General features: G+C 40.8%; 1 protein-coding gene across 1 annotated transcript; it reads right to left on the bottom strand.

Annotated features, from left to right (window-relative positions):
* Window positions 1-1758: 1758 nt before the first annotated feature.
* stx16 (syntaxin 16) lies at window positions 1759-19903 on the bottom strand. The gene is made up of 9 exons (XM_079511269.1): window positions 19365-19903; window positions 13318-13329; window positions 11553-11660; window positions 9637-9777; window positions 8412-8574; window positions 7234-7322; window positions 6067-6210; window positions 4914-4994; window positions 1759-4147 (listed from the first exon to the last, which is right to left on the bottom strand). The coding sequence occupies exons 1-9, from the start codon at window positions 19503-19505 to the stop codon at window positions 4046-4048; spliced, it is 981 nt and encodes a 326-aa protein (XP_079367395.1). The 5' UTR covers window positions 19506-19903; the 3' UTR covers window positions 1759-4045.
* Window positions 19904-21395: the final 1492 nt, after the last annotated feature.

The raw sequence follows: 21395 nt of genomic DNA, 5'->3' as shown, positions 1-21395 counted from the left end.
TTAATATTACTTTGACATGTATACATGTGTAATGCGTAATGCTTTATTGGGTCGTCCACTCAGTTAGGCCTAACAGTTTTTGCATTGAGTTACGTGCTTAAAATGTACTGTAATTCTGCAAACTGTTACTTCAATCAATCAATCATGTACTAAGGGATTGTTTTAAATATATGTTGAAAACATAAAGAATATATATAATTCATTCAAAAATAAGATTAGACTAATGGAAACCCTGGAAACCCTTCAAATACTGCTGTTGGTGGTCCCGAGACCCCAGACGACCCACTGCCCTAAAAGGACATCCAGCATTGAGAATCTCTCTCAGGCAACACATTAATTCCACTTAAGTCTATCTAAGGTTTATTAGACTCAATGGGTCTGGTTTAGTACTAGTTAACAGATTAACTAAATTGCGTTATATATACTTTAGTAGGGTCAAAGCAGGTCTCGACAGTATTCGTTCTGGACACTAGATGGCAGCATTGCATCTTTACTGGGGACAATGGAGAGCTTCAGCAGCTAATATAATATTTATTAATTAGATCTCCAACTTACAAAACATTTGAATGTTTTTTTTTGAGTGGTGCAAACCACTCCAACAACTGGCTTTGTTAGTACCCGTGTGTGTGTGTGTTTGTGTACCTGTTCCCAAACTGTTGCATGTCAAGGACCCCCAAAATTACACTCATTAGCCCACAGACCCCCATTTGAAAACATATGCCAGGGACCCCCATAAGACATTAGTGATTCTTAACCATTTTTATTTCAAGGACCCCCAGTTTGACATGCATTAGTCTACGGACCCCCATTTAATTGCATTTCTATCTCTGAGATCCCAATTTATATTGTAAAATCAATGTAATTTAACTCTGAGAGTGTACGGGTCCGTTGGGTTCCATTTGTACACGCTCTGAGTTAGGCTGAGCTCACACCTTTCATGCAATTCTCTGTGCTCGTTGGGTGTTGTGTCATGGCCGCCCAGCGGCCCAATGCATTTCCAATGGAGGTCACATGGTTTGACCCAACATTGTGTTGTGTGAGGGGGAGGGGCGGACGACTGCGCCCCTCCCCCTCACACAACACAATGTTGGGTCAAACCATGTGACCTCCATTGGAAATGCATTGGGCCGCTGGGCGGCCATGACACAACACCCAACGAGCACAGAGAATTGCATGAACCGTGTGAGTGCACCCTTAGACCCATAAGGGTCCATTTGGTTCCAAACTATCATTTAGCTGGGGACCCCCTAGTACTCCCTTAAGGACCCCTGGGGGTCCCCGGACCCCACTTTGGGAAACAGTGGTATAGAACTATTCAAATATATAGAAATATTAACATTAATTTGTATATTACATTGATTCTAGTGCTAGACAGACACAAATATATATAGACATTTTGAAGTACTACTTTTTAGTTTTTATACTTCCCCTTCAACTAAAAGTTATTAAATAAATAAGAATGGCGGGAATGCTTTTTGCAGTTCAAAAGACAAAAAAAAAACACAATTTTCCCAGTTTATTTAAAAAAAACTGTTATTTCAACGTTTGTTTGGAAATCAAAGAAAGCCTTCAGTACAGTACCACAGGACCGTTTTTTTCCACACATAACTTCACATCAATGACAATGGAACAAATGGATACAGTGTGCACTTGAGTAGATATGTCAAAAATGTGTGTTTGTCATTTGTAACGCATTAACCGTAAGGGATTGTAATTGCATTGCAACATGTTCTAGGTCGGACAAAAAAAGAACTCAAATTTAGACTAGACATATTTTACTCGATATTTCAGAATTATGCCCCAAAAGGCAAAATACTTTGACCTCTTAATTATTTGAAGTCATTAAAAAATAAATATTTTCTATTTTTACAGGAAACAGTAGTATCACATCCACGAAAAACAAAACGCCATCAGCCTTCAATATGTGCAAACTGCAAAAGAGTTTAAAAAGGTAGCAAATTATATGGGCGGTCCAGAGAACAAAAATAGTCAAGTGTTAAAATAGTGTTAATAATAATAATGGCATGAATATTAGAATGAAACAAATAGGCAGCCGTTAGTCAAAATGAATGTTTTTGTTGGGGTATTGAATTCACAACCTAATGGCTTCAGTTTTCCAGAAAAAATAAAAAGCTTCCTTTCTTACGAGGAAATATGAAAGCAGAACAAATGTATATAATATATTGGAATGCATTTGTAGAATAAATAAAAGATGTGAATGATTCTCATTTACAAACAATTGTCACAACTTTTTTCCCCCACAAACATTATGCTTGCAATGATCTTCTTCGACTGACATTTTTCCACATGAGAAATATCACAGTTCATTCATGCTCAGAAACCAAGCAAAAAAAAATGCTCATGTTTAAACAATAGTATCATCATAAGAGAGTAATGCAGCGTGTCTCCATGAGACAGCGGTCCTTCGACATTAGTCTTGCGTAGCCAGATGATCAGAGACCTCTGCGTACCCATATATATATATATATATATATATATATATATATATATATATATATATATATATCTATTATCTGGTGAAATCTAAATTCAATATTTGGGCTAGAACATCTGTGAGAAGCAGACAAACCTATAGTCCAGTAATAATGTAATTTGACCTCTAACTAAATAACAAACTCAACTGATTTTGCATCTTCAATATATCCTGAATAACAGAAAAAATGTTGCCTGGAATTGTCTGAGGGGAAAGTGTTGAAAATGGCCTGTACAGTATGGCCACCATTGACATCCTATTATAAGGCAATATTTTCTAAATTTCCTTATACTTTAAGTAGCATGTGACATATCAAACTAGGGGGTTTTCATGATGCTGAATCCATTCCATGCATAAAACATAAATCATTGGGCTAAATTTGGCCAAAGCAACCAAACCAAATGTGATGATGTCAGCACATTTGGGCAAGTTGCTATGGCCAACTTTCCCCTCAGACAATTCCAGGCAACTTTATTTCTGTTATTCAGGATATATTGAAGATGCAAAATCAGTTGAGTTCGTTTTTTTGCAATTAGTTAGAGGTTGATCCTGTATTTTCCATAGATTTCCTGTACTACTATGCCTACTGCTTTGAATGCAAATATCACCGTCCCAATGTGTGAAGGCACCGCATTCAAGTCTTTGCATTGGTTCTGCAATGCAGTTTGTAATTTTTTACATTTCTGAACTACCGTATTTCTGCCCAGTTAGTTTTAGCCCCTACATTAAGATGTAGATGTCAAAGAGAGATGTCCGCCTACCGATACGGTAAGCACGGACATCTCTGTGAATCTTCTGGCGAGGCAAGACCCCCTTCGAACATTGTTGGAGTCATTAATTAATAAGTCAGTCACTAGTATGTCTGATGGATTGCGGTCAAGTCACATGAGGCAGCAGACCAGGCTCGAACTGGAACAGCCTTACTTTTATTAACCCATTCTGGACGGGAACCCCTTTTGGTGTTTTAACTAAGCATTATGCTGTACTTTAGCTATTGAAAAATAGCAGATCTACAAGCTCATAGCGCGCCACCGAGTGGCGCGCTACGAGCTTGTAGGTCTGCTATTTTTTGAAAAGTCGTGAAAATGTGGCGCAAATCTTTGAATATATATTTCAGAGCGAACTTTTTTAACTAAAATATTGGCTTCTGGGGGGGGGGGGGGGGTCCCTGAAACTACATATTTTGAGATGGGGGGTCCGTGGCCCAATAGAGATAATTCTGGGGGTCCTTGACATGAAAAAGGTTGAGGACCACCGACATAGAAACATATGGGTTTTTCAGAAAAATGTTAGGATTTAGAAGCCTTTTTTTTTTTAATGGACCTCATGTCCAGAATGGGTTAAGGTCATCCACATAACGTCCAGTGCAGTCCAGCCGGGGACAAGTTATGTGGAGTTCTTTCACATGGTGAGTTCTATGAAAGGCAGTCAGTACTGTTTTGACTACAGCAGAGACCCTCGTCCGAGTTCACGCAGATGCACATCAAACACACACACACACACACACACACACACACACACACACACAGCAAAAGCCGGAGGAATGAGGAATTAAAACTTTGTTCCAAAAAGAATAATTATTAGAACAATGACTATGACAAACAGGATCAAAATGACCAGCATCTTTCTGTTTTTCTTCTGGTACTGTTCAGCCTGCAAGGAAAAATAGCAAAAAGAAAACACAAAAAGTCAAACACTGTATTGAAAATACTGCATTTCCACCGTTTATACCATATATAATATATTGTGCTGCACTCTACCATAAACACACGTTTAAACTAGATACTGTAAATGAGAAAATAATTTGAATGTATCAATGTTGAGCAACTGCATGGCTTATTTCTAGCCTTAATGTTACCAGAAACGGTTCTTTTTATGAGATATTTTGGTTTAAAAAGGTAGATAAAGTTATGTTCCCAGTCAAAGGTTGCTGAAACACGCAATTCGAAATTAACTCATTCCATGCCACGGGACGCCTTCGGGCGCCTTTCCCGTGACGCCCTCGTTGCCACGTGACGCCTTTTTGAAAAAAATATAAAAATATATATATATATATAAATATATATATAAATATACAATATTATTTTTGTTTTGTTTTTCTTTTTAATACATATTTTGAAAATTCCTCTAATCTGGTGTGCAGGTGATGACATTCACATGACATGCACAATAGAATTTCAATTTCTTTCTTTTTTTTTATTATAATGGGCTTTGGTTGGGCACTGAATGAGTTGTTAATAAAAAAAACGTCAAAAATCTCAATCTAACCCAAGAACCACAATGGCATGTGTAATTGTGTATTGTGTACTGTACATCCTTATAATCTGTACAGTATAAACAGGGGAAACATAAAAGCATAATCACATGTCAAGGATTAATTAAACGTTGAAAACTAAATGTGACGCTAGCTTTACAGTACCTTTTGTAACTGTTTCAAGCCCTCGTCTGTTTTAACACAGGCCTGCTCCACGTTGAAGTCAATTCTGTCAAGTACGGTGCCCTAAAAGGAGAACAAAGTCATGTTAAACAGTGGAAGAGCATACTTCATATTTAATCATAATTAATTATACAAGTAATGTAATATAATGATTCTATTCCAAAGTGGCCTTGACGTACAGCATTTACTTTTTCAAAAATAGCAGATCTACAAGCTTATGAGCTTGTGAATGTATATTTTCTATTTTTGAATAGCCAAAGTTTAAAGTAATTGTTAATAGGTTAAAAATCTAAAATGACAGTGTCACAGAGACGCTTTCCCGGTTTTTAATGGGTTAAGCAAAGCAGTATTAGAAATGTGTCTTGATGGTGTTGACAAAAATACAAAAATGTTTTCTAGCGAGGCGAAAAAGTCCAATATTCCGGTTCACAAATCTTTAAAAAATGTCAGAGCTTATGGTAACCAAGTGGGATTCATATCGGATATAGCGCTATGAGCAATACAAACTGCCGGCGCACATATCCAAACGCACCTATAATGTAAACCCAGGGGTCATGAAACATACTCCCCTTCTCAATGCATAGAACAGGGCTGGGCAACTGGCGGCCCGGGGGCCACATGCGGCCCCCACCTTCACTTAATGCAGTCCTCAGGTTAATGTCAGAATACTGATATATTATTGGTTTCAGCTGTTTACAATTCTACGACATGCAAAACATGACTCACTGTAATTACTTCAGTCTAAATCAGTAGCTCATTGCTCAACACAAGTATAATTAAAGGCATTTGAAATTACATAAAAATGTTAATTTTCAGGATTCCAATTCAAAAATAGCAAAAATTCAAGATTTCAATTCGAATATAGCAAAAATTGCCGATCTACAAGCTCAAAACGCGTCACGCTGCGACGCGTTTTGAGCTTGTAGATCGGCTATTTTTGCTACGACAGTGATATATGGCCCTAGGGAGTGAGTGTGGAAATATAGTGGCCCTCTCCATCGTCAAAGTTGCCCACCCTTGGCATAGAAGAATCATTTGAATTCAGGGGGGAAAAAAACAGTACCGACTGATCCATCAGGTGCTTAACCTGCTTATGGCCAGTGCCGTAATTGACGTAATGACTCAATAACATTACCTGTTCCACTACCATTGTAGCCAAGTCCCGAAAAACCTCATTGAGGTCTGAGATGGACTGCACTATTTGACGTATCTCCCTCTCTCGCTCTTCAACCAGGACTGTGTTCTGCTCCACCATCATTAGCTGGTCATCTGTGAAGCCCTAAAAGCAGCGAGTGAAAGAATAATCAAAAGTTTGTGATTTAATACATTAAAATAGGGTAACAACAAACAATGGTAGGCTGTCACATTATTAACGGTGCAGATGAGATTCTGGAGCAAGTGGCTATCCCATATCTTCAAAATCTGGGACCCAACGCCATCCTCCAGGATGACAACCCTCGCCCCAGGCTCATCACTGGGTACCTCCAGAATTTGGGAGTGGAGAGGATGGAATGGCCTGCCGTGAGTCCAACCTCAAACCAATTCAACACTTCAGCTTGGGCCTGCTGTACGTGCTAGAGTGACCAACAGAACCAAGTTGACCGTCTTGCAACAAAACCTGTTTTTTTCAAGTTCAAGTTTCAAGTTTATTGGTCATTTAAAATAAACTCGGGCAATGGGATGCCATCCCACAACAAAATGTGTCTAGGTTGGTGAGCAGAATGAGGAGGTGAGGTGGTGTCAACTGCCAAGTTGTTGCAGCTGCGTTTGGATCTTCCAGACGCTACCGAGTTCCATAACCGAGTGTAAAATTGATAGTGTAAAAATGGCCAATATGTGTTGTTTTTTTCTTTATTACTGTGGGAGAGTGCAATCATCCAATCCACTAAGCAACTCAAATAAAAGCAAGGGTTGAATACCAACCATTTTGCCATTTTGGCACATTTGTGGGGGGCGCTACCCACACATTTAGCTGTGTTGCTCATTCCACGAATTCATGATCCTTGCATGCTATACCTCATTGTAAAGGTGACTAATCAGCGATTCAAATTATACAAAATACAATACCAATTGGTATTATTAAAGTGCAGAAATAATAGACCAAACTTTAGTTTCCGAACTTTGTGTTCCGAGTTTTAAATGTCTTCTCCTTATAGAGCGTCGCAGTCCCGCCCCCTTGAGAGACCCGGAAAAGAATTCCCCGTTCATTTTCCTCTGACTGCGACGCTCTATAGAGAGGTCCAGAAGATGGTGCTATGGTTATTAATATTTATCTTCAAATATTTTTCACGTGCTTACTCACCCTGTCATACAGAGCTAAATCTTCATCCTCCTCCATGAGAGGTCCCGAGTCAAAAAAGTGCTTTGACCTCTCCTCGCGATTCTTCATACCTGGAAAACAAACACTGAACACTGAAATCCACAACTAGGTGTGTGTTTATTTTACGGCATAGCACGGGAGGTCAAGAACCTCTTCACATCAGGTGGTTGCCTCTGCTGAGTGCATTACAATCATTTGATAATTCCAGTTATACCACTTAACAGTACCAAAACATAATAGCATTTTTGGTTGGACATTTTGCACTCAAAATGAAAAGGTTATGAGATAACAAGTTATACATATGTAACCAGATTTGACTGAGAGCCTGCCATCGCGCAAACTCCAGCTTTTCACCAGAGAAAAGCTCAAACTGAACAACCGATATGTCAATTTGAAGCTATGATTCCCTGCTTTCATAAAACATGAAAAAACAAAAATTCAAAAAAATCCAATGGCAGTCCCACACAGTCACATATGACCTAGTAACAAAGGATTGGTCAATTATCTTTTAAAACTAGGTGAAGCCATAAGTAAGCCATGGTTATATCATCACTCACTATTATCTTAAAAACAATGTCAGAATTATTATTGTTGCAAGACCATGCCGGTTTCTGAAGTGAATTGTAGTGGTGGATTTGAGTTAACCCATTTTGACCTGAGATCAGATTCTAAAAATGTCTTCTACATCCTGACAGTTTTCTGAAAAACCTATGTTTCTATGTCAGTGGTTCTTCGATTTTTCAAAAATAGCAGACCTACAAGCTCGTAGCGCGCCACTCGGTGGCGCGCTATGAGCTTGTAGATCTGCTATTTTTCAATAGCTAAAGCATAACATAATGCTAACACAAAAAGGGATTCCCCCCCAAAATGGGTTAAAGGGGAAAATGGAGGCCTGGGCCATGGCTCAGTGGTCCAGGCACCTTGGCTGGTAATCCAGTCTGGCAGTGTGCCGCGGGTTCGACTCCCGATCCCGACGGCCTTTACTGCATGTCTTCCCCCCCCCCATCTCTCTCCCCATTTCCTGTCAGCCTACTGTCTGTCCCTCCATAAAAAATATAAAATAAAGGCGAAAGCCAAAAAAAAAAACATAAAAAAAAAAAAAGGGGGAAAATGGAAATAACATTTCATCTAGTCCTTCACTTGCCCAGAGGAAGCCTTACGTTTTAGGTAGCCGGACTGTGTGTGTCTAAAGTTGGTGGACAGGTCCTGCAGGTTCTGGGCCAGAGACGACACCACGTTCCTCAGAAGCCTCTCCTCCTGCTCGGTGCAGTGACCGCAGCGGGCCTGCAGGCCCGTCACGGCCCGCTGACATCGATGGAACATCTACCAGGAGGAGAGGTTTTCAAAAATGCAAATTTTTTAGATCGGTGAATACTGGAGGAGGTTTTCAAAATGCACATTTTTGGATCGGTGAATACTGGAGGAGGTTTTCAAAATGCACATTTTTAAGATCGGTGAATACTGGAGGAGGTTTTCAAAATGCACATTTTTAAGATCGGTGAATACTGGAGGTGGTTTTCAAAAATGCACATTTTTAAGATCGGTGAATACTGGAGGTGGTTTTCAAAAATGCACATTTTTAAGATCGGTGAATACTGGAGGAGGTTTTCAAAATGCACATTTTTAAGATCGGTGAATACTGGAGGAGGTTTTCAAAATGCACATTTTTAAGATCGGTGAATACTGGAGGAGGTTTTCAAAATGCACATTTTTAAGATCGGTGAATACTGGAGGAGGTTTTCAAAATGCACATTTTTAAGATCGGTGAATACTGAATGCTAGGCCCGGACGGTTAGCTCAACCGTCTGGGCACCTAAGGCTGCCAAGCCAGCCGGACGGCGTGCCGCGGGTTCGACTCCCGGCGTGTCACTGCCCATCTCTCTCCCCCTTTTCTGTCTGTCTACGGTCACTATCAATAAAGGCACAGAAATCCCCAAAACAAATATTTTAAAAAATAATACTGAATAAAAGTAAAATAATATATTTCAAAGGATTTTTGTTATAATAAAAACAAACAAATTTAAGAAATGCCATAAATAAAAAGAATACAAAAATGTAACAAGTAGTGAAAATCACTGATGAAACGACGCACTGCGCACTTGTAGAGCTGCTAATTTCACTCAAACGCTTCCTACTGTACGTCCTAGCACTAAAGCTATAATCCAGGACTTATTTAATAAAATAATATATATTTTGGCCATGACAGTTTAACAACTAGCATACAAGTAGCATTATCTGCAACGGTGGTTGGAGGTGTTCTGCAGCTTGCAATTACCTGTCTACGCCAGGAGAGGGAGATGACGGACATAAAACATAAAGGGTTGGAGCTTTACGTTTACAATTATTTCAACGGCTAATAATACGGCCTCTTGTAAACCACTATACCTGTGTGATCTCCTGAGTGGTGATTTCTATGGCGTGTTCTTCCTCGCTGCTGTCGTCCAACGTGGGGCGATTCATGTGCTTGTCGTGAAGTCCCGCCAGGTCCTTCATCTTCTGCCGGACCCGTGTGATTTCATACTGAATCTGAAAAGACAACGGCCCGTCAGTCAGTTCGGCTGCATGGCAGCACATCCACTATCCTATCCACTAACAGATCCTGAAGGTGAACAATTTGACAGCCCCCTAGATAAGACTTTGAAGCTATTCACTCAGTTAACCTGAGACACAAGAGCACGTACACGGAAATAGTAAACTATATGTCCAAAGCGGTTACTTGTCGGGATTCACATTAGAAAACGGCAAAAGTAGCTGTCAGACAAGCTCAGAGCTTTCAGAGCATTCAGAGCTACTTTTGATGCCATTGTGTGACGCTGTGGTATTATCAAGTAGGGCGTTAATTTAAGAACAATATGGAGGCTTCAAATGTCGTCTAAAGAGTTTAGGCTAGTTCAGAATATCATGGTGGTGCAAGAAGTGCCGTACTTCGGCAAGGCACTGCGTTTGTTCGTTTGCTCCACATTGATGTTATTATGTTCTTGTTGACCTGCCTAACTTTGTTTCTGCAAGGGCGCCTGCTGGCCTAGCGGTCCAGGCGCATGCCACATATAGGCTCTGGCCTGACGGCGCGTCGCGTGTTCGAGTCCCGTTCATGACCACCTTTGCTGAATTTCTCTCCCCTTCTCTCTCTCTACCTCTTTCCTGTCAGTCTTCACTTGAAACCATCAATAAAGGCAGAAAAGCCAAAAACAAATCTTAAAAAATTAAAAAAAAACTTTGTTTCTGCAAGAAGTATGCTGCAGCAGTGCAGTCTATACTGTACACCAGAGTCCTGCACGGGTCCAATTTTCGAAACCCGCACCCGCCCGGCCCGTCAATCATCAGTTCCGCAACCCGCCCGTTACCAGTGATTTATATAAAACTCGAAACCAAATCCGCCCCGCCCGTCAAAAATTGGACCCGTTACCCGTTCGTATCACAGGCACCGATAGCTATAATTGACTTTATTTCATCCAACACCGCATGTGGTGGTGGTGGTGGTGGTGGTGGCGGCAGTGCGCTGCACACGGAACGGAAGACATGTAGTTGACTGAGGATACTGCTGCTTATTATCACAACATAAAGTTATATCATGATTTCGACCTAAATGGCATATTGGCATAATATATCAACAAGGAGAGGATGATAAAAAAAAGGATTAGCCTGATGAGTCGACCGTCTTGATCCAAGGATGTTTCAAACACGGTCATCACTCATCAGGCTAATCTTTTTTACTTTATTTACACTTACAGAGTGACGCATTAGGCCAACATTACCTGGGTTAGCTTTACATCTTGTGTTGAATGTTGACATTATAATCCCTTGGTGTTTCATCAGCGCGAACGAAAATCACCAGGCAAAAAAATAAACTCCACGCGTGAAATGCTACGATAAGGAAGCAAGGATTCGGCCGTGATGTCACTGCTATGCAACAAGGAAGTAGCACAGGGAAGCACAGCAGCAGAAACAGAACGCCATTATGAAGGACTCGGCAGTGATGTGACATCACTGACGATTCCTTGGGCATGTGACGGATCTAACTGGTCTCCGCTGTTGAGGAAAACCCCCAGCTCAGCTGCTGTTTATAACATGGTGAAGTGCGGGTCCGCTGATTTAAAAAAGGTCACCCACTGTGTTTCGTTGCGTCGCGCCCGTACCCGTACCCGTTAACTTATAAAAGTATATTTTCCGCCCGTTCCCACCCGTCAAACTCGGGTACCCACGGGGTACCCACGGGGTATCCGACCCGGTGCAGGACTCTTCTGTACGGACCTGCCGTTGGTGATGAATAAACACCAGACCGTTTCACATCAGATCCTCACCTCGTCCACTCCGTCTACCCATTTGGGAGGCAGTTTTTTGGTGACGCCAATGGCAGCTTCAGGATCCAGACTGATCCCGGACACCAGAGCCATTCTGTCATCAGCCAACTTCAAGAAGAGAAGGAAAAACATCGTTTAAAAAGTAGTCATTTCAGAGACACTGTATATTACTAGTTACTACATGTAAAAGTTGACACTAGTTATTATTGGTTTAATATTCACTGTACATTTGTACATACAGTATGTTAAATTAACCTATCCCAACTATAACAGTGGGTGCTATTAAATAAGACCTTTTTTTCCATCTACAAGCTCAGCTCACAACACACCATGGCATCGACATGTAGTGAACTATTTTCTAATAATATATAAATATCTATTTTCGCTATATGTGGAAAATAATCCGGAAAATAATATTAATATTTGGAAGAATTTTGGAAAATGTTCAACTATAATGACATTCTCAAAATAGGGATGCCAGGTTACATTAACCCATTTTGGGCGGGAACCACTTTGTGTTTAACATTATGTTGTAATTTAGCTATTGAAAAATAGCAGATCTACAAGCTCGTAGCGCGCCACCGAGTGGCGCGCTACGAGCTTGTAGGTCTGCTATTTTTGAAAAATCGTAAAAATATTTATTTCAGAAAACTGGAGGATTTAGAAGAATTGTTTTTAATTTTGAGGTCAGGCCTGAATGGGTTAAGCCATTGAAACCGGGAAAGCATCCGTGTCATTTTAGATTTTTTTTTTTTTGCGAAACATCTTAAAAGAACTACTGGTCTAGTAGAATCAGCCTCAGGTCTTAACCCATTTTGACCTGAGATCAGATTCTAAAAATGTCTTCTACATCCTGACAGTTTTCTGAAAAAGCTATGTTTCTATGTCAGTCGTTCTTCGATTTTTCAAAAATAGCAGACCTACAAGCTCGTAGCGCGCCACTCGGTGGGGCGTTATGAGCTTGTAGATCTGCTATTTTTCAATAGCTAAATTATAACAATGTTTAAAACACCAAAAGGGGTTCCCGCCCAAAATGGGTTAAGTTGCTATAAGCAATAATATGTCAAAAATGTTAATGACCTTTTTATTTTTTTGGTATTCAGACAGCCAGCAATGGGTAGAACGCTCGCAAAAATAATTCTCTGTGACACATCTAGGGGCCGCAATCTGCATTCAATGATGTTCCTAGAAGCTTTGTCATTGGTCGAAGAAAACCTGGTTGCAATGACTAACCAATCAGGAAGCAGACAGGCAAATTGACCAATGACAAAGCTTCTAGGAAAATCTTTGAATGGAAATTGCGGCCCCTAGATGTGTCAGACAAAAAAACACGCCCGATTCCGGCAAGCCGCCCCGCGTCCGAAACGGTTGAGAAATGACAGAGTTACCGTGTGGGGGTCCCTCTACTGTGCTGTACTGTCACTGTACTGGCACACCTGAAATCACCATATATAGTTAATATGTGCGTGTGTGTTTGTGTGTGTGTTAGGTTGCGCACAGGTGGTGAAAAACAACCATGCTGTTTTCGTGCTCATACCCAGGCAGCCAGCCAGGCAGGCAGGCACCCACACACATACTCACTTAAGTGGTTTGCACCACTTAAAAATTGGGAGCGTTCTACCCATTGCTGGCTGTCAAAAGTCGTTGACATAATGTTGACATATTTGCTTATAGCAACTTTAATGGCTTTAAGTAGTCACTACTAGTCAATACACATGAAGGCTTACTGTAATGAATGATTTACTACAAGGAGAATGGACCGTACCTCATCAAGCTCCTAGTGTGATTGGCACACACCCGTAGAAGTCCCATCCAGGAGAGAAGAAAGAAAGAAAGAGACACAAGAACAGACAGTGAGTCCCAGAGAATAAACAGCAATCTGCTTTCAGTATAGAGGGGTATGCACGTCGTGACATCATCATCATACCCGGAAGTTATGCGGGAACGCAAACTGAGTGGCAAAAAAAAAACTACTTTTCTGGCCTCGACAGCCCATACCATAGATATATATAAACTCTAGATAGCTCACCCGCGCTGTTGGCCAATGGAGAGCGACGTCGTTACGTGGCGGCCATCTTACCTCGGGCCACATAACATTGTGTCTATGGGGCATGTACTCTTAAATGACCATAACTTGCTCAATTTTCAACCGATTTTCAAACGATTTGGTTTGTTATAAACGTCAGAGACGACGTTCATATAAAAAAAAAATTAAGCAGATAAGCGTCGTGAATCATAGCCACGTTGACAACGTTTGTAATAAACCAACCCGTTTGTAAATCCGTCAAGATTTGAGCGAGTTATGACTGTTTCTGTTTGAGCTGCCATTGAACATACTGTACTGTAGCCCCGAAGTAAGATGGCTGCCGGGTGAACGACGTCAGAAACTCCGCCTTGAGCCATCTAGAGTTTATATATATCTATGGCCCATACATCCACACAGAAAAGTCCTATCTGATTGCATTAAACGACATTAAACTCACTTTGCCAAGTCACTTTGCCACTCGATTTCCCATTGACTTCATGCATGCGCATACCCTCGATTCTTCCATGCACTCTCATCTCACCAATAAGTATTAGTATTACTTAAATGCATTTAAGAAACTATATAGGCGCGCGCACACACACACACACACACACACACACACACACACACACACACACACACACACACACACACACACACACACACACACACACACACACACACACACACACACACACACACACACACACACACACACACACACACACACACACACAGAGTTGTGTAATCATTTTCACTATATCAACTATTTTAATTGTAAGTAAAATAGTCTAAAGCATTTATATCCCCAAGCAAGTAAGAAAAAGCATCAAGCTTAAGCAAACTAATAATTAAAATAAGCACAGGAGGGCTAGACAGACAAACTAAATGTGTCGGCTAAAGATGGAGAGCAAAGGGAAAACAAATAATAAAACGTTTTGAATAGTTTTAAGAAACTACAAAGTGGGAACCTATAGCAGTATTGTTTTGGATTCGATGAAATGGGCACATGACTGAAGTGAAGTGTTTCAAAGGTAAAGTCAATACAATATTATCAGAATCAGTAAATGGAAGGTTTGTCTTGCCATGCCATTTTCTTTATGAATTATAAGCCATGTAAGTACAATATATAATTTTCTTCTAAATAAAACTAATTGTCAAAACTAAAATAAAAAAATAAACTCAAACATATAAAAGGTATGCCAGGTTTGAGGTGGATAAAAGTCTGCACACATCGCCCTTGCATACTTTTTCACATCAAGGTCCATTATTTATTCAGCCTTTGAGCCACTGACCACCATTTGATGAGATTTAGCCTCTCGGACGCAAAAGTATTTTATTGTCGTTGTTGAATAAGATTTTTGTCCACAATTCCATGCTGTATTGATGTTGGTACCATTAGGAAAGATAACGAAAACATTTATAAAAAAATAACAATTATTCTACATTCTCTAATCGTGTAGATGTCTTGTAAATTAATTTAGTAATGCAGATGTTTAACAATATTTTTACTCTCGAGAGCGCAAAATGAGAACAAATGGACGGGACCCAGTCCCATACGGGCCCATTTAGACACGCCATATTATGTGGATGGCTGGAGAAAATTCACCTACAAAGTATGTCAACAAGTATATAATAGCAAAGCAAACCTTGCATTAATTCTGTCATCGTATTCACTAGTATCGTATTCAAATATTTTATTAGTGTTTGACTGTTAACCCATTTTGGGCAGGAACCCCTTTTGGTGTTTTAAACATTATGTTATACTTTAGCTATTGAAAAATAGCAGATAGAGGTCTGCTATTTTTGAAAAATCGTAAAAATGTGGCGCAAAATCTTTGAATATATATTCTTTCAAAGTGAATGTTTTTAACTCAGGCCTAAATGGGTTAATCTAGAAGCCTGTTCTTTCACTCAAAACCCTTTCTCACAAATTACAGTGAAAGTAAAGTGCATGGCATACAATGCACACACAGTATATACAATAATGGACTAATAATCTCTTTCATCAATCAATGTCCATTTGACCCAGGTGGCAAGGTTTTGGTTTGCATCACACAGAGTGTCCAGACGTACAGTAAACTATTTAGGCAAATATATGGGGGGAAAAGTAATTCTGTCATTCAAAGTAATAGTCTTTGAATGAGAGCCTGAGTTGCTGATGCTCATACGTGTTCTGTGCAAAGGCTGAAGTACAAAGGGTTGTGTACACTGTACAGCCATTAAGACTGTAAAAAAAAAAGATATTGCTTGGTTGGTTACTTGGTTTTGGTTAATAAATAATAAACACCTGGCGAGTGTATCAAATTACAACTCTTCTAATGTAATGGGAGAAAACAGAAGTCACTGGGGCAAAGGGTGGCGAGTTAACCTGACTCCGCCAGATGGGGCAAAACGGCCTGGCCAATCAGCAGCAGCTAGAGGCGGGATAGCTGCTGCTGATTGGCCAGGCCGTTTTGTGGCCGGGCATCAAGTCTGCCTGAGAGTTCCCAGATGGGAGCAGGAGGGGGGAACCAGTGTACTCTCTGCTGCCCCATCTGGCGGAGTCAGGTTAGTGGCGAGTGACAGCGTTAGGGAACATGGGAAGTATCCAGGGAAGTACTGCGTGTTGTTGGCACGGCAGGCCGGGAATTCTGATTAACCCATTTCGACCTGAGATCAGATTCTAAAAATGTCTTCTACATCCTTTTTTTTTTTTTAAAGCTATGTTTCTATGCGAACAAGAAGGCACTGGAGCAGCTCAGACGATTTAGGCCCTTATTTTAATAGTAACAGGGTGCAGGTAAAAAGCGACAACGTTTCGATGTGTCAATTACATCTTCGTCAGGTCATAGCCCGAGGGGGCAACGCAGTAAGGCTTAAGTACACACATGGTGCAGGGGGCAGGCCCTTGGTTAACCAATGTCACACAGCCAGCAATCATTAGTTCATACATAATTTTCACGTGGAACCTAACAGTGAGGGATTATGCAGATGAAAGTTAAAGTGCATGTTTCTAGTCGTTCTTACATTTTTCAAAAATAGCAGACCTACAAGCTCGTAGCGCGCCACTCGGTGGCGCGCTATGAGCTTGTAGATCTGCTATTTTTCAATAGCTAAAGCATAACATAATGCTAACACCAAAAGGGGTTCCCGCCCAGAATGGGTTAAGGCCAAGCTATTATAAATTCACTTTATGTGAATTTGTTTTTATGACTGTGGATGTATAACCACCGGAGGCACCTGACAGCCAAACAAGATGAGCATTGGGCCGGCCCGAGATCGTTCATTTGAAACGGAAGATTGTGGCGTAGTTATGCTATATTTGGATGTTTACTGGCAATAGTGGTAGTTTGTTGGAAATATGGAGACAGCAGTGTGAGGCTAATATGGAAGATTTTCTGTATACAATAACAGTCATTTCACTGACTACCCCGTCTACCATTGGGTAATCTTTAATGAAATGTATTAGTTAGTTTAGGGCTGCAAAAATTCACACTATTTTTTTGGTAAACTCATAGTTGTATCTACACAGTTCACATCACATTTGCCTAATTGTAGATACCAGTTGAGTTTATTTGGGGGGGTCATCACTGACTGTCACCTCGACCTCGTATATCAAAACTTGGCTCGTCTGCCAACTATCATTTCAGTTGAAACGAAGCATGCTCTTCCTGAAGTTCCTAACACACAAACATTATAAATACATTTTAAAATGATTGAGGTTTATTTATCAAATAAATACATCAGAGAAATTGCGCCATTACTGATATGCTCAGTGATTCGTCATCACTCTCTCACTCTCTCTAAAAACCTGTCGTCCTATTGCCAATACTCTCACTTAATAAATCAATCGTTCCGACGCTCTTGGGGTAAACAAACAAATGGATAACATAAATGAACATGCCACACCAACACTCCATTAATACAAATCAGGGTTTCTACTTTCTAGCACACACGATCTCTATTTGGACTGAGGTTGATTCAAAAATATGTCAGTTTTCTTAAAAAACTATGTTTCTATGTCAGTGGTGCTCAACCATTTTCATGTCAAGGACCCACAGAATTATCTGTAATTGGCCACGGACCCCCATCTGAAAATATGTTGTTCCAGGGGACCCCCCCCCCCCCCCCCCCCAGAAGCAAATATTTGAGTTAAAAACGTTCACTGTGAAAGAATAAATATTCAAAGATTTGCGCCACATTTTCAGGATTTTTCAAAAAAAACAGACCTACAAGCTCGTAGCGCGGCACTCAGTGCCGTGCTACAAGCTTTGTAGAATGTAGATCTGCGTCACCCGTTTTCAACCTCATTTTCATATAATTGGTCCTCATACAAATTATATCGCACCATCCATTTCTTATGTCTTCTCATTGGTGGGTTGTGGACAGTTCAGAAACCTGCCAACCAATGACATCATCGATGGAGATTCCAACAAGCTAATAGAGACTACAGCCTTTCTCTTCCTCGAGACGTTCTGTATATCTTGTATTAAGAAAATAATAACATGTCTAGAGCCGAGCGTCTTCCTAGAGAGGTCCGCGATACACAGGAGACCCCCAGGCAGACCAAGGATGCGATGGAGGAATTAGACCTCCAAAATATGACGGGCTCGGCGTCACTAATGTTGCTCTGGAGGGGGAAGTATGGAGCTCCCTGGTGGAGCCCGCGACCCGACTATGGATAAGCGGTTGAAGATGGATGGATGCCTAGTGCCTACTGATGATGGTATCACTGTTAGGCAGCAGGTTTCTCAAATGTCCACAGCCCTCCTCTGAGACAGTGAGTAAACAGAAATGATGCCATCTTTATGATGAGGAGGAGAGAGGACCAATTATATCAGACAAGATAGGTGAGAATTGAGGAAGTGACTGGCTATTATTGTCAAAGTAAAGTAACATGCCACACACACACACACACACACACCAACATAAGTCCATTCAATTAATGGACTTGTACAGGGGGCGGGTCGGGTCTATAGCCTTGGATCAAGAAAGACTAGCCTTGGATCAAGATTATCGTAATGTATTTTTTAGCGATTTTGACATAGATAAAATACATATATGATCATCTTGATCGAAGGCTAGATCTCAAGACTTATCATATACAGAGATTAAAATAGGGTGCATTTTGCATCCCAAAACACAGTTTATAGTTAAGGGACTCAATAAAACAACGACCTCTACATCCACAGGATGCACTACTGTACTGTTCATATTCTAGTTTATTTTGCTAGCTTTAGTTATAATAATCATTTCTTCTTCTGTTTTCTACATAAATATAACCACATTATAACCATATAATTTGTAAAAAATGGGACGGGACTCATTACATTGAAAACCTATTTACATCACTGATTATGTATTTGATAGATGTTGACATTTGCTTAAAGACAGTCAAACTCGATTAAATACATCTATGATTAGTCTTGAGCTGTAAGCCCTGGCCTGAACCACTGATGACAGGTCTTGTGATCCATCCATGGCAGCTAGACTCTTGATCCAAGGCTAGTGTGTTGGTTTCAATTCTAGCAGCACACACAGCCATCTATCTAAGCTAGCTCTGGTCCATATCCTTCTACTGCAGGGCAGAATCGTAGAAGCAGTAGAAGGCTATGGACCAGAGCTATATCTAAGCTATGAAGTGATGCTCTGGTCCATAGCCATAATGCTTCTATGATTCATAGAAGCATTTAGGGCTAAGTATGGACCAGAGCTAAGTGACTGGCTACAAAATAACAACACGATCAAAAAAATCAAAATCACACAAAACAAGAGGTTCAAAAACTTAAGGCAGACAAACTCACCGCAGCATTGCTACGTGTACTCATTAGAGTAGTGCGGCGGGTAGGGTCGTATGTACTCACTTGCTCGGCCAATATCTGCCGGTTTTGGATGGCATTGTTCCGCATTAACAAGAAGGCGTCGGTCAGACGCCTGGTTGCCATGATTATTAGCTAAAGATAAAGGCCTCTAAAAATAACGTTATTTATGACAAATATATCTTAATTGTCGCCCAAAACCCCCGGCGTCGTTTGTTTGTGTCTCTCGACAACAACAACACGGTGCTGCTAGTTAGCTTTTAGCTAACAGGTATCTCTATCTATGAAACTACACGCGAACAAACTACGCCACACTTTTGGGTGAATTATAGACGTTTGGATTATCTGCACGCGTCATGTAACCCTGGCTAATGTCACTGTTACTGTACACACACTGTTAACACACATGACCGAGAAAAAGCGTTGGTTTTGTTTGTGTTGTTCTGCTGTTTTCGTATTAAACCAAATGGAAGCGAAGCGCCGTCTGTCAGATCACAAGTCCAAGTGCCAACGTTTAGCTTCTGGCTGCGGACGGTCAGCTTACGGAAGTGACGTCACAGAAAAACGTAAACAACACCTCCTGCGTCACTTCTTCTTCTCCGTGGTTTTTTGAAATGTTGCTGCTTTGTGTCACAGCGCCCCAGTGCTCTCAAAGGGATTGATTGATTGATTGATTGATTGATTGATTGAAATATTTATTAATAGTTTGCAGAATTACATTACATTTCAAGCACAAACTCAATACAAAGGCTGTTAACTGTGAGTGGACGACCCAATTAAGCATTACACTTGTTTACATTAGGGTCCACCATGTTCAATTCATCAAAACATTTAGAGACGTACAAATAGACACTTCTATATAGTCAAAGAACAGAACAGATCATGAATTCATCATAAAGGAGGTAAAAATGGAAAAGAAACATATACAGTGAGGGGAAAAGGTGGCATAGGAGCGAAAATAATTTAGTCCCTTGTTTGTGCCGAATCTGGGTTGTACATGGTTTGTTCAAGCCAAAGGGAAGTATAGCCTACAGGTCAATACAAAACCTGCTAAAAGGATAAAACCAGAAATAAGACCTGTTCCATCAGGGTCCCCCAATTCTTTTTTTTTTAAAAATGTTTTCTTTTGTGGCTTTCGCCTTTATTTGTATATATTTTATGGAGGGACAGACAGTAGGCTGACAGGAAATGGTGAGAGAGATGGGGGGAAGACATGCAGTGAAGGCCGTCGGGATCGGGAGTCGAACCCGCGGCACACTGCCAGACTGGATTACCAGCCAAGGTGCCTGGACCACTGAGCCATGGCCCAGGCCAGGGTCCCCCAATTCTGTTGGGTTAGGGTCTCTAGTCTCTTGAGGGGGCTGTTTTTCCTTTGTTTTGCCAAAATATGGGCTCCCAGATTGGTGGTTCTCAGATTGTGTCATTGTGTACTATACATGTTTACAGACCTGTAGTGTAGGGTACATTTGGACCCCCTGGAACCCACCCTGAGAACCACTGATACAGCCCATATTGAACTTTTTTGAGCCATTTGAACTTTGAAGTCTATTATTGTTTTGTTGTTGTTTCATCGGTCACCCAGGTTATAAGCCTACAGTATATAGATATGTCTCATCTCATGACTCTGGTTATAAAGAATACCAAACGACTCGCCCCTTTACCAACTCGCCCCAGGCGTACAGCTGGCGGAACTGTTATTCCTAAAGTAACCTAAGTAAATTATGCTGCAGCTTACAAGGTATTTCCTTTTAATTTCCTTTTTATTTGTCAATCATTAATTTAAATGGCCTCCCCCCCGCCCCTCCTCTCTCTCTCTCTCTCTCTCTCTCATTAGCAGCACTATCTCTCTCTCTGTTTCTGGCACAACAGCGCCACTTTTGGTAGTCATTGGTACTCGTGCTCATAGTGACATAGTCACATAGGTGGGTGGGTGAACACACGGGTGAACACGGACATTGCTGTTCCTTGGAGTGGTTGCACCACTCAAAAATCACACTCGTGTGACGTGATAGGGTC

Source organism: Electrona antarctica (assembly GCF_951216825.1).
Source record: "Electrona antarctica genome assembly, chromosome: 9".
Classification (NCBI taxonomy): domain Eukaryota; kingdom Metazoa; phylum Chordata; class Actinopteri; order Myctophiformes; family Myctophidae; genus Electrona; species Electrona antarctica.
This window is presented reverse-complemented; position numbering and strand designations above follow the sequence as displayed.